The sequence below is a fragment of the Aotus nancymaae genome, unplaced genomic scaffold (assembly GCF_030222135.1).
Source record: "Aotus nancymaae isolate 86718 unplaced genomic scaffold, 86718_ANA_hifiasm-v0.15.2.pri h1tg000020l, whole genome shotgun sequence".
NCBI classification, from domain to species: domain Eukaryota; kingdom Metazoa; phylum Chordata; class Mammalia; order Primates; family Aotidae; genus Aotus; species Aotus nancymaae.
In genome coordinates, this window is record NW_026988432.1 from 16,259,596 (window position 1) to 16,278,090 (window position 18,495).

Genomic DNA, 18,495 nt, shown 5'->3' on the forward strand with positions numbered 1-18,495 from the left:
CCTATTGACAAAGAAATGGCTGAACAATTTTACAGCACTCTGGTCTAACCTGATCACATTGTCCATATAGAGGTGATGATGGTTTTCTCTTTTTTTTTGTTCTCAGAGGGATCAGCATTTGTATTACAGTGTGGCAGTAGAAAGGGAATTTTAAAACTCATTTGGAGGGGGAATCTCTTTTAGCTTAGAGTATGAAGCTGAAATAGATCTATTTTGTGCTTCATTCACACTTCCTGTATTACACCATTAAACATCCTCCCAGGGACCAGAAGATTCAGGAGATTTTGTTTAATCACTTGATGCCCAATATCATGGGGACCACATTTGCAGGATGTGGGGCATGATAAACCCCTGTGGTTAGGATAACAGCTGTTCTCAGTTGTAACACAAGCAATACAAAGTGAAATACTCACAAAATTATCCTCAAGGCTGCGGTAGGAAGGAAGAATGTTATAGAGGTTGATTTGCCCACATACATATAATTAGTATATTGTAAAGCCCAGTTTGGACTCAAGTCCGTGCTTTTTTTTTTTGCTTTGTTAAGTGTATTCCTTTTTACATTGCACTCTATCCTTGATGAGGATGTGTGAGAGCTGCCTGCCTTTCATGGGAAGAAAGGGTTAGCATGCTGAAGGCTGAAGAGAATTTGGTGGCTGTTAATGTACCATGTAATTGTACCATGTAATGTGTAATATGCAAAAAAGCACATCCTGCTGGCTCCCAGGCCCTCATTAACTTTCTCATACATTTCTGTAAATTGTTATTGTTTTACTGGAGAAAACGATTCACAACACCACTCTGCGAGAATATGAGACCCAATGCAGATGGGTTATAGTTTAATCTTCATATATTAGAAAGTGAGCAACTACATACCAGAGGTTTTCAAAATGTGGTTCCTGGACTGCAGCATCAGCATCTCCTGGGAATATGTTAGAAATACAAACTGCCCCAAATCGCGACTGAATCAGAAATTCTGGGGGTGAGGTAGTTTAACAATTTCTTCAGGTGAATCTGATAAGTTAAAATTTGAGAATTCTTGCTATAACCAAGGCTCTCAGAAAGTGATTTTGTTCACAATTTAGCCTCAATTGTAAAGATAATTGTGTAAAATATTCTTTAGTAATAGAATGTCAAATAAAGAAATCCCTCCCGTCATGTAGCCACGAAGTATGTGTTAAGCACCTACTCTGTGCAGAGGAGTGTGCTAGCCATTGTAGTAAAAGGAAAGATGAATAAAATATGGTCTCAGTTATCTGTAAGCTCAATTTGCCAATGAAATAGAGATGTAAGTTGCATGGCAGCCTGCCTCATTGGTGGCTGTGTGTAATAACCTTTTGCAAAATGAAAAATATGGGCTAAATTCACCATTGTATCATTGATATTACCAAACCACCCTTTGCTCTTTTCAGAGATGAGGAAATGGAGTGTTCATTGAAAGCTTAACAGTTTGAACCATAATGTTCATATGATTAGTGACTGAAATAGAATGCAACCTCACACTTCTTTGCATTGCTTTCGCCTTACGAATCAGCCCCAATCCTGGGAAACTGAGGCTAGATCAGGATTACAAAGTCATCTTCTACCTGTTCAGCAACTAAACAAATTCTCAATAGACTTTTCCTTCTATTTAACTTTTATTAAAAGAAGTGCTAAGGTACTGAGATGCAGTACATCATATTTATTACCAAAATTATTAACAAATATACAAAACTTGTACATGTAATTTTCTTACATCCATTTATTCTCTATAATACTGATTTTTGTTCAAGTAGGTTATCTACAGTATGTAAACATCCCTTGGATTGACCTCACACAGATTAGGAAAGCCCTCTAACCCATGCTTTTATCAGATACTTCTTTTTATTTGGCTTTCATTTGTAGCATCTAATCTCCACATTTGGCACATGGAAGAGACATCTACAGTGCAAAAGAGGCAGATTTTTCTGGTTTCATTCTGAACAATTTTGCAGGGGCACAGTTAAAGAGCTGAGAGGAAACACGAGCACTCGAACTTGATGGCATTGGATGAGCTGTAATGCTAACACCTCTTGGTTCAGCCACTAAACTTGGGCATAAAGTCTTCACCCACCCTCCCACCCATCTACCCCCATGCAAGGCTGATTCAGTCTTAACCTTGTCTCAAAAGGGTTACAAGAAATTCCATCCATCCCAGAACAAGTAGGTTAATTTCACTGAATAACAAGTTTTCTGTTCTTTCTTGTGGGTTGGTTTCCGTGGTTTGATGAGCCAGCAAAACTCTTAAACGGAGAATAAGATAAGGTAAAAAACAGATATGAGAGGAGAACTTTCTGCTTTCAATTGGCATCTCTGTATCCAAGGCCAGAGTCTTTCTGTGGTGGAAAAGTGACAAAGGCCTTGGCGAATGGCAGAGAAGAGCCATCCCTGCCATAACACCTTGGACTCCAAGCCTTCGCACACAGCGTTAGAGAAATCAAAAAGAAAATAAAAAAAATGGTAATCCAAGATTCTCCCCTCTTCCTCCTGGGGTTCCTTTTGCTTATTTAACTTAATCTAACCAAGTAAAGCTGATCCAGAGAGAGCTCTGTTCGCCTGCTCACCCCCATTCTCACTCTCCAGCACAGTATTGCTCGTGTGGTCGGCTGCACCTTGTCAGCGAAGCACCCGCGGAGAACGTCTGGATTTGGACACGCACCTGCCTCTCGGCTTCCGTCACCACAGTGGCGCGGGCCCCTCCGACGCCCCGTAGAGCTCGGCCAGCTTCCGGAACCGGGGCCCCCAGTCCGTCAGGAAGTCGAAGCTCTGTTCCGAGTCCGATGTGGCCGACTGCAGGGAGCTCAGCGACCCCGCCACAGAGCCGTCCCCCTCGAACATGTACGTCTGAAGGGAGTCGAAGGGCGGCGCCCACAGGTCCATGTCGGCCTCGTAGAGCTTGGCCAGCACGTAGCTGTGGACAGTGCTGTTCACGGCGCACGTCTGAGGCACGTAGCGGGAGAGGCTCTCGATCTCGGGCAGCATGTCCTGCCGCGTCTTGGGGGCGGCCCCTGCCTGCGCCTCCCGGGGGTTCCACATGGCCGCAATGTCGAAGGCCTCGGTGTCCTCCTCGCCGCCGCCCTCGTCGTCGTAGCGGACGATGTTCTCGTGGATGTTTTCCTCGTCATCGATGATGTATGGTTGTTTCCGGTGCCGCCTCATGGACAAAATGAGCAACACCAGCACTGCCAGGAAAAAAAAGAGAAGCTGTTTATCCAGTAGACGGGGCTATGTGTGCGGTGACTAGAAATCGTCTTGATTCAGTCGGGCGTGGTGGCTCATGCCTGTAATCCCAGCGCTTTGGGAGGCTGAGGCGGGTGCATCACCCAAGGTCGGGAGTTAGTGACCAGCCTCACCCACGTGAAGAAACCCCGTCTCTACTTAAAATACAAAATTAGCTGGGCGTGGTGGCACATGCCTGTAATCCCAGCTTCTCGGGAGGCTAAGGCAGGAGAATCGCTTGAATCCGGGAGGTGGAGGTTGTGGTGAGCTGAGATCGCGCCATTGCACTCCAGCCTGGACAACAAGAGCGAAACTCCGTCTCAAAAAAAAAAAAAAAAAAAAAAAAAAAGTCTTGATTCACCACGGATAGGGGAAGAGCTACTGAGACAACCTTGGATATCTGAAACCTCGGGGCATTCTAATTTAAATCGACCTTGTTCTCTTTCTGCCAGTCAGATTGTGGACAGTGAAGCCCTGATTTCTTCAGACGGTTTAATTAGAAAAAGTTGCATATGGTCTCTTGAGATCAGGTTGCTGTTTTGAAATTGTGTGTGTTTATACCCAACAGCCAATTTAAAAATCCCATTAACAAAGCACAAAGGCCTGCTATGGAGCAAGATACACAAAGGACCAGATCCTGTGCTCTGTTTATATGATGATAAATACACATCTCCTCTTATAATGTGGAGGTCTTATTATGCAGGTGGAATTCTGCTTCCTTCTATTAGCATCTTCATAGGATTCTACTCTGTATATAATCATATCTTAATATACATAAAGACACACATTCTGTGTATGGGCCAAAGCTGTAGTCTTTTTTACTGCTAAGAAACAAGAGAACATAAGTGATCCCTGGGGTCCAATAAACTCAAATTCCTCAGAGAAGCCTTTCATTAGAGAGGTGGTTGTGGCTTTCTGGACCCAATGGTGTTTATGGAAGGGAGAGAATGAGCAGTGACATTTTATATAATTCATCATGTGATCAAAGAAACACCACACTGTTAGATGTGCCCTTGCAGGTATGGATAAAATTTTATCCCAACAAATGCATTTTTTCCCCCACTAGAATGTGTTCGCCAGGATTTAAAGGAGAGAGAGAGATAATCCCATTGAGTTGTTTATCTCCCTTACTGAAAACGTTTTCCAGGAAGTGTTTTGAGGTTTTAGCTGTAGAACTGCTATTGATTTTTTTTTCCTGGTGTGCTTTGTTACAGCTGCTGAACTGTGACAATTTGACAGCACTGCAAAATAAGACCCCAGTTTATCCAAGGGGAAAAAGTGGAGTACACTCATACATGCAGTAAAAGATTACAGACTGACTAATAAAACTCACAACAATGATTTAAAATTTTTTTGAATGTAGATGTGCTTTTTTATAAATTGCAATTAATGACCTAATACATAATATTTTCCTGGATAGCTTTGGTGATAAAACATACACAGGAAAGAAATGATGATATGCTCGTGTGTATTTTCTCTGTGTGCGAAAATACAAAGTAAGGACTAAAAGGACTGTGGGATTCCTAGAGAAAGAGAATAATAGGACTCTAAGAAAGTGAGGGCTTGAATTGAGCATGAAAGGTTGGACTGTGATTTGGATTGATGCAGACTGGAGATGTGAGATTCAAAGTGAGCATGCTGTGTTTGCAGGATTCAGTGAAGTTACTAAGCCCAGATATTTTTAAGGCTCTATGCTAAGCAATGGGCAAACAGTATTGAGTATGACATGGTTTCTGCTCTTGTGAGCTTGTAATCTAAGGAGATTGTGGATGCTAATGATTAATGCAAGTCAGATAGTGATAAGGGAAGGGCTATTAGAGGCACGAGTGTCACCAGGAGAGTACAGAGAGGCAGGGCCAGTGAATTTTACTTGGAAGCCTGGGAAGGGCTTCACACAGGTGACCTTGAAGTGGCAGGGGCAGTATTTCGGAAAATGCTAGGAAGCAAAATTGGAATTCTTTTGAGTACCTGCTGGAGAGAATTCTGGTGGTCATGGAAAATTAGGCAGTTTATATAGAACTAGTCCATCTCTTGAAAAATAAAGACTGGTACATGTCTTTTTTTTTTTAGGTAATCTAATTTAAATAAAAATATTACATAATGCCCTGAAAATCAGATTTTGAGGAAAATGGCCTTATTCAGCTGAGTCTTCTCTGACAGAAGAGATTCAGTTCTAGGGATGGTTTATATCTTGGATACTATAGGCACGGTGCATAGAGCTTATGAGACTTTCTAGGAACTAGATATATATTTGAGACATGAAAAAAAACCCACCAAGTCAGAATTAATTTATTTAATTGTCTGTAAAATACAGGATTTTGTTGACAAATGCAGCTCAAATCTTACAGTTTCATGAATTATTTTTAATACAGGATGTGTACTCTTAGAAGTAAGAGTACTTAAAACTGAGGATTTTATGACAGCTCTGCTCAATTTAGCTCCTGAAAACTGTTTACTTTTTCTGTACAGTTCAAAAGACAAGACATCATCATGGGTGTGGTAGGGATAAAATAAATTGTCCCTTGCACACCATTTTAACTTGAGAGCCACTCCAAGCCAGTCTCTTTAAATCAGTATTTCTGTAATGATGGCTTTTTGTGGGCCAGGGTGAACTTTTAACTTCGACATTTTCCAAAGATAGAAGTAAGGACAGCCAGTCTGGAAATTTCTCCCAGGAATAAGTTTTTGCAAAGGCCTTGCAGGTTGTCCAGTTCTGCACTGAAGGACTCCCAGTGCCACCTTATGGAAATTCAAGGAATTGCAGGGAGGTTTTACTTGTCAGTGCAGCCTGGGACCAGAAACCATAACAATTTTCTCTGATACAGGGATCCAAGAACTTAGAAAGGTTTCTTATTTGTACTCTTTCTCTCTTTGTATAGCGCAGAACTAAAACAACAAAATTAAACTGCATGTTGTATTTTTAAGTGTGTTTTGAGAAGCACATTCACAGATCTACCTAGAAAGTCAATCAAAGAGCTGACATTTTACACAGAACTTCATTCTTTGGTCTGACTGTCTTTTGGTATAGAGGTGAACTTAGGATCAAGGGTGTATGTGAATATCTATACATCTATTCTAATTTCAGTCCTCAGGGCTTTACTTTTTTCCCTCAGAACACTCGGATTTCTTTTATATTGAATAAAACTAGTATCTACTAAATCTGTTTTTCTCTAAGCAAGACATATATGCTATAGATTAGTTCAATAAGATCAAAGATATACGTACAGATATTTTCTTGGTTGCAAGAGTTGGTTTAGGTGTTTTTGTCTGTTTTTGAGCGTGGAATTAGAAAACAATTGCAAGGATGCTCTTATGCCCAAGGGGGTTGGGGAGCTGCCTTGCAGTATGACTTGAGAGGAGGAAGGAAGGATTCCTTAAGTGCTCTCTGACTCCTAACCTGGTATGTCTTTATTTCCTCAGCAGAGGCAAACTGACCCTGTTTAGTCACTGTTCCTGGTTAGATAGCCATGGTGCCTGGGAGGGGTACTAATCACCCCAAACAGCTTATTCCCCAGAAATCTGTGTGGTTTACACCCTCACTTCCTTTAGCTCTCTGCTCAAAGGTCTTAACCAGTGAAGGATTCCATGACTATTCTATTTGAAATGGCATCTATCCCTGTCACTTGTCCACCCAAGATACCTTGTCCCTCTTTCCTTCCCTGTAATACCACCTCCAGAATCAGGGGATGAGCGTTTAGGAGAAAGGCAGTGTTTCTGAGACACAGGGGTGCCCAGTGTATGGCCTGCCGGCATTTCAGCCCTGACTCTGCCTCTCACTTTGGTTTTTAGCCTGTCACCCCTTTGTGACTTAGCTACTACTTAAACAAAGGGGTTAGAAGAGGTGATCATCAAATCCTGTCCAAAATTGTAATTTTGGTTCTATGATGTCAGAATGAACATTCTTTGTTCTGAAATAAACTCAGGAAGGCCAGGATATGTCTGTTTTATTAATCCTAGCACCTCATATGGTGCCCCAACTCATAGTAGATGCTTTATAAATATATGTGCTTTGATCTTGACAAAGCCACCTTGAAGAAGGGACTGTCCTCAGTTTCTTTACTTTTTTTTTTTTTTTTTTTGCAGCCTCACTGTACCACCTTTTCAGTAAGCAAGGTGTGGAAGACCAGTTCTGAATAGCTGTGTCAGGATGGTAATGAACGGATGTCTGAGTAGGCACTAGCGGAACTCCACAGAAGGGAAAGCAGCTCCTTACTCACCTAAGAGGACGAAGATGCAGGCCAGGATGGCAATGAGGGCGCCCCGGCTCAAACTGACTGGGAGCATGTAGGCCTCTGGGCTGCAGGACATGACATGGCCATCGTCATCACAGCTGCACACTTGGATGGTCAATGTGCCTGTGCTGCTCAGCACGGGCTGCCCGCTATCTGCTATCAGGATGGGCAGGTAAAAGACACTCTGCTCCTGCTGCCGGAAACCAGACCTCCTGGTTAGAATCTGGGCTGTGTTATCTGAAAGAAGCAAGGGGTTCCAGGATTGGAAAAGGGAAGATGGATTAATTTCTTGGATTGAGGAAAGCAAGGGGGCAGGGGCAGGGTATAGGAAGGAGAGAGGGTAGTCAAATATTCCCTGGTGCTGGTCTGCTATGGCAGGTTTGCCTGGATCAGCATTTGGATTCAGAAACCATGCTCTTTGCTTGCTTTTAGGCAAAACCCTGAGGCCTAGAAGAGAAAGCCTTTTTTTGAGTCTGTCCTACCCTTTGTGACATAAAGTGCCCAAGGCAAACTGTCAGACTTCAGATCTAACAAAAATGTCCCTGGGAAAGCTTGACAGAAATGAACAATCACTGGTGACTTGTGGTCCCTGTTTGTTCCTGCTCAGCAGCTCGCCAAGGCCCCGTTGCTGCTTTGTGCCTCCAGGAAAAGAATGCTGAGGAACCCATGTGGCTGTGGCAGATTGCTTCTTTTTGCCACTTTGGCTGGAATTCACGTCTTTTACTGTTTTCTTTTATGCCTCTGAAATGCAAGCACCAACTCCTCCTGTGTTTCCTAAAGAACCTGCTCATATAGTACAGGCTTATTTGAAATCCCCTAATCATATGACATACCTTGTTATTTCTCCTGAGTTGGTGGTCTAACTTGAAGCAGTTAATATGAACTTGGTGAAAATTTGTTCCTGATCAATACTAGAAATCGTTCCTCCAGTTTTAAAGAGGATTAGTCAAATTATTAGATGTGTTTCTACAAAGGGTGTGTGCGTGTGTGTGTTTACAGTTATATTCATATATTGTGTTGTGGGATTTTTCATTTCTAAAATCTCTGTTCTCTAGTTTCCTGGAGTAGGTTTGAATTCTAAAGTAGATACACTTTTGCAAAGCTCGGATTATTTTCTGCAGAGGAAAAATTGAGAAATATGGTAGGACATACAAGAAGTGATTTTCAAAGCTAATGCCACCAACACAGAGGTCCTGTGGATATGTTTCATAGTTCATAGGAAAGAGCCTAGAACATCACCAAAAATTCTGAGAGCCTAACCAAAGTAAACATTATTAGTGATCATCAATATTTCTGGTTCTTCTTCCCTTTTTGAACACAGAAATAAAGGATTATAGTTTTCTGTGCTCTTAAATGTGGATGTGTCTGTGTGATTTGCTTTAGTTGATGAGCAATAGTGGTTTGTGTTCCTTCTAGGCAGAAGTCTGTATGAGCTGATGTGTGAGTCTTCATGCTCTTTCCTTGCTGTAGTTACAGACAAAAGAACCACAGGGTGTGAAATGCAGAGCCCAGCAGCCTGGGACACTGAGTTCAGACTCACAGTAGGCTGTAGAGGGCAAGAAATTAACTGTAGTTGTGCTAAGCCACTGAGATTTTCGTGGTAGTTGTTCCTATAGCATAATCTGGGCTATTCTGACTAACACATTACCCCTTAATTAACTTTTCCTCCTCCCCCCTGCTTTTTATGCTAACAGCTATAAAAAGGCTGTTACATGGCTCCCGTGCCATGTACTTGCACTTTGCATGCAGTATCTTATTCTATCTTCACAATTTGGTGAGACAGTAATAATCTTACTCCTTTTCAGAAATAGAAGTAAGGCCTAGAATGATTTTATAATTTGTTTGAAGTCACTAACCTAGTTAGTAGCAGAGCTGGGATTTGAACTTTGGTCTCTCTGTCTCCAAAACATGCACACCTTCCATTGTGCTATATAACTACTTATTTAGTTTAGTAATATTAATTTTCAAAAAATACGCAGATAAGCATAATCTCTTCCTGCTTTGATACAAGCTACTTCTTACTTTCTTCTCAGAAGAGAAAGGATGCGGACCTGAGGATTATATTCATATTTCCACCTACCACACAACCCACACACCTTTCTGTTTTCCATACTTAATAGCTAAGTACTACTGATTCCACTTTGTAGTTTTTTGTTTTTTTTTCAGAAATCAAATTTTTCTCTATAATGAGAACTATTTTTTAAAATTCTTTGGTTTAATCCAGGTGAGGTCATAAGACTTAGAAAGACTGTCGAGCTGCAATTCATGAAAGTATTATATCTATGACATACATGTTTCTCCATCTAAGAATTATTTAAGATTGAAGAGAAATATCAGAGCATCACATTGCTAAGTCCAGTGCTGGAAGGAGCCTGGCCTATAGTAGCCACTTGGAAAATTTTTGTTGAATGTAATAATTAGGGCTTTAGTAACTTACTTGGAAACAGCATTTTTTCCTAAGGTAACACAGAACACTTTGTGTGTGGAGGGGCAGGGGGCGTTGTGGTGGGGGGGCATAGTAAAACAGGACCCAATTTCTAGTCCCAATTTTAATGCTTATTGACTCTCCGGTCTTGGGCCATTTGCTTACTTTCCTCATCCATCAGATGGGACAATAAGAATCAGAGGGATTAATAGTTTCCTTAAAGCCTCACAGAATTATTGTAAATATCAAATAAGGTATGGGAAAATACTTTTGAAACTGTAAAGTACTGTATGCACATAATTCTTTTCATAATGTTTTGGGGCTAAAAAGTAAAAAAAGACTTTACTTGAGATAGTGCCCTGTTGTGTTCATAAAAGTACATCATGTTTCAGGCATGGGAACAGAGGTAGTTGACAGCAGATCTGCCCTGTAAGATATTAGTCAGTTTTTGTTGTGCTGGGTTTTTTTAGAGACAGGATCTTGCTCTGTCACCCAGGCTGGAGTACAGTGGTTTGACCATAGCTCACTGCAGCCTTGAACTCCTGGGCTCAAGTGATCCTCTCACTTCAGCCTCTCAGGTAGCTGGGACTACAGGTGCATGCCACCATGTCTAGCTAATTAAAAAAAAAAATTGGTAGAGATGGGGTCTTGCTGTGTTGCCCAGGCTGATCTCAAACTCCTGGCCTCAAGTGATACTCCTACCTCAGGTTCCCAACTAGCTGAGACAACAGGTGTGTGCCACCATGCCTGGCTAATTTTTAAAAAATGTTTTGCAGAGATGGGGTCTTGCTGTATTGCCCAGGCTGGTCTTGAATGCTTGACATCAAGCATTTCTCCTCCCTCAGCCTCCCAGAGTGTTGGGGTAACAGGCATGAGCCACTGTGCCTAGACTCAGTCAGTTTTTAAATGAGCCTCAGTAAAGGATACTCATGGGATAAATTGTCATTTGGAGATTAAGAGTTCATGCTTTCTGTTGAAGATGTGCTGACTTCTGTTTTGGGAAACCTTCTAAGAAATGAGTTACATCTTATTATAGTCGTCCTGTGCCAGTGGCCCATCTTTTTAAGGAATTGGTTCCATAAATTGGTTCCCAAAGTCATCTTTAAGAATTTTTCAACATTTTGCTGCATTTTGTTTCACTCATTAGAGTGATAGCTTAGCCGAACAGTTAAAGAAAAAATATAATGTGCTATAATGGGTTATTTTTTTCCCCCAGGGTTGCCTTTGTAAAACAGTCCTATGGAAGCTGAAACCACTTTTTGCAGAAATAGTTTCCCTACAAAGCAGATAAATGAATAGTTCAAAATTTTGACTCAATAAAAACTTCAGGATATTTAATTGAAGTATTTCTGCCTTTAGAATTCATATTGCCATTCCTTCCAGAATTTTATAGTGGTTTTATGCTGACATGTAGGAGGTTGAAGGCATGACTTAGAAGAATGTGTTCCCATTTAGAAGAAAACAGGTTTGAATCTCAATTTTTACAGCAGAAAACTGTCATGTGGGGTTGAAGTAATACTTTTAATCTCAAATAATTGATGTTTGAGACTAAAGCCAGGTGTGCCTAACCTAATCATGACTTTTTGTTACCCTTTGCTTAGAGTTTTACAAAGTGGCAATTCATATTTTAGAACTGGAATGAAAATTAGGCTACTGCAATCTGTAGAAGTGATGACCTTCCCAGAGTCAGATGGCTAGCTGGCAGCAAAGTTAACAACAGATGAGGTTCATTTGATAGTTTAACTTATTTTTTCCATTGCCCTGACCTTTTTTATTCTTTTGAAGCAAATCATCTGGCTAGAGAACAAAAGTCCTTCCTTTACCCATCTGGGCCCAAATAAGAGTGTGCTGGGTCCATGAGCCCCTTAGCTGATCTGAATGCTTGTTGGAAAAGAGGGTCTAGAATTCTATTCCATCAAAGCTATAAGCGGGGAGCATTTTCTGGACAGGGAAGCCTACCTGAAAATGTGTCTCTGAATCATCCTAAAGTAATAAAGCTGTTTCAATGCCAGTGCTCCTGTATTTGCCCTTTGTTATCTCTTTTACTTAGCCTTTGTCTCCTTTTTGTTTGGAGCGCTTTTTACTGTTTCCTGCTTTGATCTCTGCTTAGAAATGTTCCCCCAGGTTTTTTTTTCTTTTTCATCTAGGTCACTTTCTTGTTTCTCAGATTCTTCCCATTGTTACAGAACATGTGAATAGGGCTGCTGCCAGTGGAAATGAAGGATTTTGCCTCTGTGCTTTGCAGTGTTTCTAGCACAGGACAGGCACTCGGTAAACATCTGTCGACTTACTGACTGAATGAGTTTTACAGTTGTCAAAGGGTCATTTATGTTTGGTATTCTGAAACAAAACTTTAAAAGACACTGTGAGGCTGGGTGGAGTGGCTCACACCTGTAATCCTAACACTTTGGGAGACAGAAACAGGAGGACTGCTTGAGGCCAAGAGTTCAAGACCAACCTGGCCAATGTAGATGTCATCTCAAAAAAAAAAAAAAAAGACACTGTGAATTATTAAAGTCCTCCCTGCTGTTAAGGAGCAGGTAGCCTTTGACACTGTTCGCATAAGACAGTAACCCAAAGTAGCCGGCCTACATTGTAGAAAAGCATAGATAGCCAACTATCCACCTGATTACCTTGGTTGTCCCTTATGGTGAAGTTGGGGTTGTTAGCAGCCTCAGGAGCCAAGCTGTAGTAGAAATGCTGGCCATTGAGTGGGTCATCTTGATCCACTGCACTCACTGTCTGGATCAGCTGAGGAAGGGACATGAAATCAGGTGAGCTGGAGCCAAAGGAAAAAGCACTAGGGCCCAGTTAAATCCCAAACCTGGAAACGCGATGGTGGGTTGTTTTACCTAGTAAGAAGGATATCGTTGATACGGGAGAGGGGCAGGGAAGTGCTGTATAGAGAAGGGCATGCATGGTCCCTGGGGAGGGCTCCACCCTCTGGCCTATGTCCATAGTCCTAAGTAGGAACAGGCACTCCTGTTTTCAGGCCCAAATGTTGCATTTTCCAAGACCACTCTGGCTGCCACACCCACCATTCTGTACCCATAAAAATCCGAGACATTAGTAGGCACAGACACAAGCAGCTGGATGTTGAGGTGAGAAGAGAAGCACACCAGCAGACACCGGCAGACACCGGCAAACACTGGCAGACACTGGCAGACTGGCACCGGTAGAATGACATGGATGCCTAGGGGAGTTCAGCACAGGACAATCAGAAAAGATTCTGGCCACTAGGCATCCTGAATCCAGGGGAAGACCACCTTCTTACTCCATCCCCCACTTCCCGGCTCCCCATCCATCTCACTGAGAGCCACCTCCACCACTCAGTAAACCTTGCACTAAACCTTCCAGCCTACGTGTGATTGTCCAGTACATGGGCAAGAACTCAGGCTGTCACACTGGCCTTCTGTCCTGTGATAAGGCAGAGGGTCTATTGAGCTAATATGGCACAGCTGAAAGAGCACACTGTAACACACGCCCACTTGGGCTTCTGGAGTCCTAGACACTACCGTGGGGCCAGAGCCCAAAAGCTCTCCCCAAGGCTTCTGCACCTGCTCATCTGCCTGCTACCCCTAGGGGTTTGAGCAGCAGTGCACTCCCCTGTCCTACTGGGGCAGAGGTTGGGAGATGAGGGGGTGGGGGTGTGGGGTACGGATAAGGGAACTTTCCCGTTTTATAAGAAACTTCCCTGCAGAATCTCCCTGCTATCACCTCCCTTGGGATTTAATTTTGCTTTATGGTTGGGCTCAAGTATGTTAGTAGGCATAGGATAAATGTTATCTAAATACTTCAGAGGTTAGACAGCAATATAACTTACATTATTCCACCTGGCCAGCTGTTTCTGCACAGTCTAAAGGGCTCGGGTGCCACAAAGCCTGCTTGACCTCACATTTTCCTCTCACTTTCTCTGCTTAACCTCATCACTGGCCCAGTATTTCAGGGCTACATTACTGTCTTTGAGAAGCCCCTATTTAAGAATGACCATGACCTGAAAGGAAGTGACACATGGGCATTGGCCACGTCAGGTTAACAGAAAACAGACATGAGGGAATGGGTCACAGGGAGTCACTTTTTGTTGGCAGGAGGGAGAGCTAGCGAAGGTAGAGAGCACAGGATCCCTAGAGTGGGAAATGCAGAATAGACGAGTCAGAAGCAGAACTCAGGGGCGGAGAGAGCAGGAGGTCAGGTGGCTTCTTCTCGGACTCCTTGGCCAAGTTTTGCCTTTTCTGTAATGTTTTTCAAAGGAGTAAGTTGCAGGACATCTATGGAGACCATGATGTAAAAGCTATTAAAGAAATCTATGTGAAACAGACAACTGGAACAGTAGCCTGCAGGCTGAGGGGGATACAGAAGAGGCATTGAACGGCAGCCTCCTTCATATGTGTTTTCTCTTGTACCAAGAAACAGCACAGACTACTCCTACCCATCTTGGGACCAGCCCTGTAGACTTGCCACTCCTGCTATTTGAAAGCCAGCTATGCTTCTACCAGCGTAGGAACCAAGATGTCAAAGGTCAGTTTGAGGGCCCCCGTGGGCTTGCTTAGTTTGTATTTCTTCAGCTGTAAATTAGGGGAGGTAAAGCTACCCTCACAATATGCTGAAGATTAAGTAATGGGGGAGGGGTGGGGGGAGCTCCTAGCAGGGGGCCTTTTGGACACCATGATGCTCAGATCCCCCTTCAATGAAGGGCTTTTCCCCCAGCCATCATCTACCAGTCCCTTTGGGGATTGCCAGTTGCAGAGAGCCACTTACCCACGCCTATGGTTTGGATATTTGACCCCTCCAAATCTCATGTTGAAATCTGATCCCCAGTGTTGGGGGTGAGGCCTGGGTGGGAGGTGTTGGGGCCATCCAGGTAGATCCCTGATGAATGTCTTGGTGCAGTCCTCCTGGTAATGAGTGTGTTCTTGCTCTCTTTGGTCCTGTGTTAGCTGGTACAAAGAGCCTGGCACCTTCCCCTCCCTGCCTTGCTTCCTCTCGCCATGTGATCTGCGCATGTCAGCTTCCTTCCCCCTTCCTCCATGTGTAGAAGCAGCCTGACGCCCTCCCTAGAGGCAGATGCTGTCGCCATGCCTCTTGTACAGCCTGCAGAACGGTGAGCCAAATGAACCTCTTTTCTTTATTAATTACCCAGCCTCAGGTAATCCTTTGTAGCAATACAAACTGACTAAGATGCCCACAGTCACTACATCCTTCCAGGGCAATGGATGTCCAGTGACTAATTAATATGATAGTATACAGGCCTGGCCATCCCACTCAAATTGGGGAAACTCTAGTTCTGGAACTCTCTGAGAAGTCAGCTGAGGCAGTTAGTGAGTCTGCATTGCAGCTAGACTTCTTTTGCCCAGTCCTGCTTCCTTCGCTTCCCTCCCACAGGTGCTGGCCCCAAGGGCCCTCCTTAGTAAACACCTTATACTGGAACTCTATCTCAGGGTATGCCTCCTGGAGATCCCAACTATTGAACCTGAAAGTAGGGGGAATGGAGATGCAAGGAAGGTGAAGGTCAGGAGAGTCATGGAGATCAAGTTGCCCACAAGAGATCCTCGTGTCAGTGCTGCTCGCACTCCAGGATTATCCTCCTGTCCTATCCTTGCCTGGAGATAGAGCCAGAACTTTTCAGCTTGCTTGTAGTTCCAAATGCATATAGAGTTAACGTATTTCTTGAGGCATGTCATACATAGGTAATTTTACATAACTTGATAAACATAGTTGGGAAAGTTTTTCAGAACATCTGGCCTGCGTATTGTGTATATATTGGTGAGATTCGGGCCTGAGGCACAGAGCTGGTTGGTTACAGGGCTTCAAAGTGTGAGTGAGTGAAGACACAAATCGCTAGGTCTGGGTTGGGAGCACATGGCCTGCTCTCCTCCTCTGTATTCTCCTGGCAGGTCAGATTTCTTCCTCAGTCTCACTTGTCATGCAATATTCTGCTCAACTGGTTTCATTCCGCCCTTGGGCATCACCAAGTATGTTATCTGATTTATGACTTCCTTCAAGGCTGCTTACTAAGAGGAAGGCATGTATCTGGACTTGTCAGATGTGAAGCCGACAACAGTATCCAACATAAACACAAGGAGGCCTGATTCTTTATGAGGCAGATGTATCTCTGTGCTGCATGCTTTTGAAAAATCTTCAAAATATTTCCCAGAACCCAGATCAAAGGGTAGGATTTTCAGTATCTTGGTCTAAAGGTGACAAATGGGACAGACTGAACTTGAAGTGGCAGATAAGCTGTGCTTCAGAGCACTGTATAACAGACCGTCAACAGATGCATTTAGAAATGGGGACTATGTTTGTCTGACTACAGCAACAGGAGAGAGAGTTAAAATGCTCTTCCCTCGTCAGAATGTAAGTTCTCCTATTCTGAAGCCCTTTAAAAGGGAGTGGTTTATTTTGGGGGAAAAGAAGTTTAATTTACAGTGCTACTTATCACCCTCTTTGTATTATAGACTAAAATTAGCTTGTTTCATCATAACAAAATATTCATATAATTTTGTAACAAAAGTTTTTATTATATTACATATATATTTTATTATAATATAAAACAAAATTATTAAAGACCCAAACCTCCTCACTTAAACTCACCTACCTTAGCACAGTAACTATACTTTTTTTGCATCTTCCCTCTCAATCATTGTTCGCTTGCAGTCATAATTTTACATAACGGCAAACATGTATGTGTAGTTTTTATGCCTCCTTTCTTTACTTATAATAACACAGATCATCTCTTGTGCAGTAAAGTCTACATTGTAACTTTTCTTAGCTGCATAATATTTCAGGTCTTACTAGACTAAAAATTCACTAGATGTGGAAGGAGAATTATCCTAGACTTGTTGAAAAAAAATTTTTTAGGAGGGCTATAGGCCACTGTACCAAATTTCAAGGATTGATAGATAAATTTAGATTAGAATCATGATAGAACATCTTTCTTCCCCTGAGGGATGTGAATCACTTTTTGCTTTGGCTGAGTAAATGGTAAAGATGTGTTGAATCCATCTTTGGTGAGTTCAGGGTGCTGACATAAGTTTTGGTTATGCAGACCTAAGTCTCTCTGTGCAGCGAGGTGCTGGAGGTGACGGCTCCAAGGGAGTGAGAGAAGTGAAGTGATAAAGTTTGGCTTTGTCCCCACACAAATCTCATCTTGAATTGTGCTTCCATAATTCCCACATGTTGTGGGAGGGGCCTGATGGGAGATAATTTAATCGTGGGGGTGGTTTCCCCCACACTGTTTTCGTGATAGTGAATAAGTCTCATGAGAGCTGATAGTTTTATAAGGGGTTTCCCTTTTCACTTGGCTCTCATTCTGTCTTGCCTGCCACTAAGTAAGATGTTCCCTTCGCCTTCCACCACGATTGTGAGTCCTCCCCAGCCACATGGAACTGTGAGTCCATTAACCTTCTTTTTCTTTATAAATTACCCAGTCTTGGGTATGTCTTTATCAGCAACATGAAAACGGACTACTACATGAAGGCAAAATTAGATTACAGTCAGAGGCCTGAATTACCAACACATGATCCCCTGCCTTATCAACATGTACTTCCCCAACTTTCATGTTAAAACCATCCCAATCCATTTGATCCAGCACCAGCATCCATAGGGCCACAGGATATACTGGGGTGGGGAAGGGGAGTAAATGAGGACTATTAGGGGATCTGTCAGGTTGCTGGGTCAAAGGCAGGGGAGGAAAGCATCTTATAAAAGCAGGAACAGAATGGAAGAGATAGACGGACAAATTATAGGGTAGGCAACAGCCTGACACATGCATTACTACATGGGCACTCCAAACGGAGTTCCAGAGTTTCTCAAATTCTAACTGTTGTTCAATTAGAATCTCATCAACTAAATATTCAGTTAGGTTTAAGGGCATACTTTAAAAAATATACTAATATGTCTCTGAAGATTATGAAGGTATATTTCAAATAAGTAGACCTTTGTCCCTTCAGATTACTTTCCTCTCAAAACTTACCTGACATGAGCAGCACTAAGAAAGTGCATGTTTTAATTGAGGGAGAAGAGAGGGTAGGTCATTCGAGGTGGCAGCATTCTGAGATAGGCCAGGCAGTCCCTAAATAAGGTACTTCTTGCCAGAAGTTAAAAAAGGGAGGTGGAAAGATATAGAAAATAAACTTGCCCTGATGCAAAATCTTTTGAGGAATTGGTACCACACTCAAAAGAAATCAGATTTTTCCTCCTTTTCCTGGTCTACCTGACACTTTCAGGCCCCAGAGCAGGTGTTATCACCACTGGCGCTACACAATTCAGTTTCCAGGTGGGCACAACCCTTATGCAGCTATCCTGTGTGTTAAGCCACCCTCAAAGTGCTGTTTAAGCCATAAAAGGTAATGTAGGTTCCAAATAGTTGTCTTTTTGTTTTTTTACTTTTTTAGAGATGGGGTCTCACTATGTTGCCCAGGCTGGTCTCAAACTCCTGGGCTCAGACTATCCTCCTGCCATGGCCTCCAAAAATGCTGGGTTTACAGGCATGAGCCACCACACCTCATCTCAAATAATTGTCTTAACAAATAAATGGTTCAAACCTGATATATGGGAACTGGGGACTCTGTTTTGTGAACTGTTGGTTTCTGGAGTCAAAATAGC

General features: G+C 42.7%; 1 protein-coding gene across 2 annotated transcripts in view; it reads right to left on the bottom strand.

Annotated features, from left to right (window-relative positions):
• Nucleotides 1-1,578: 1,578 nt before the first annotated feature.
• CDH20 (cadherin 20) overlaps nt 1,579-18,495 on the bottom strand; it is a 222,118-nt gene continuing 205,201 nt past the window's right edge. Inside the window, exons 10-12 of one of the 2 annotated variants that reach the window (XM_021672029.2) lie at nt 12,525-12,642; nt 7,452-7,703; nt 1,579-3,197 (exon numbers count right to left, since the gene is read on the bottom strand). In XM_021672029.2, the coding sequence (XP_021527704.2) occupies nt 2,692-3,197; nt 7,452-7,703; nt 12,525-12,642 (876 nt within the window). In that variant the 3' untranslated portion in view covers nt 1,579-2,691. The remainder of the gene's footprint in view (nt 3,198-7,451; nt 7,704-12,524; nt 12,643-18,495) is intronic. The other variant, XM_021672030.2, reaches the window with a different exon arrangement.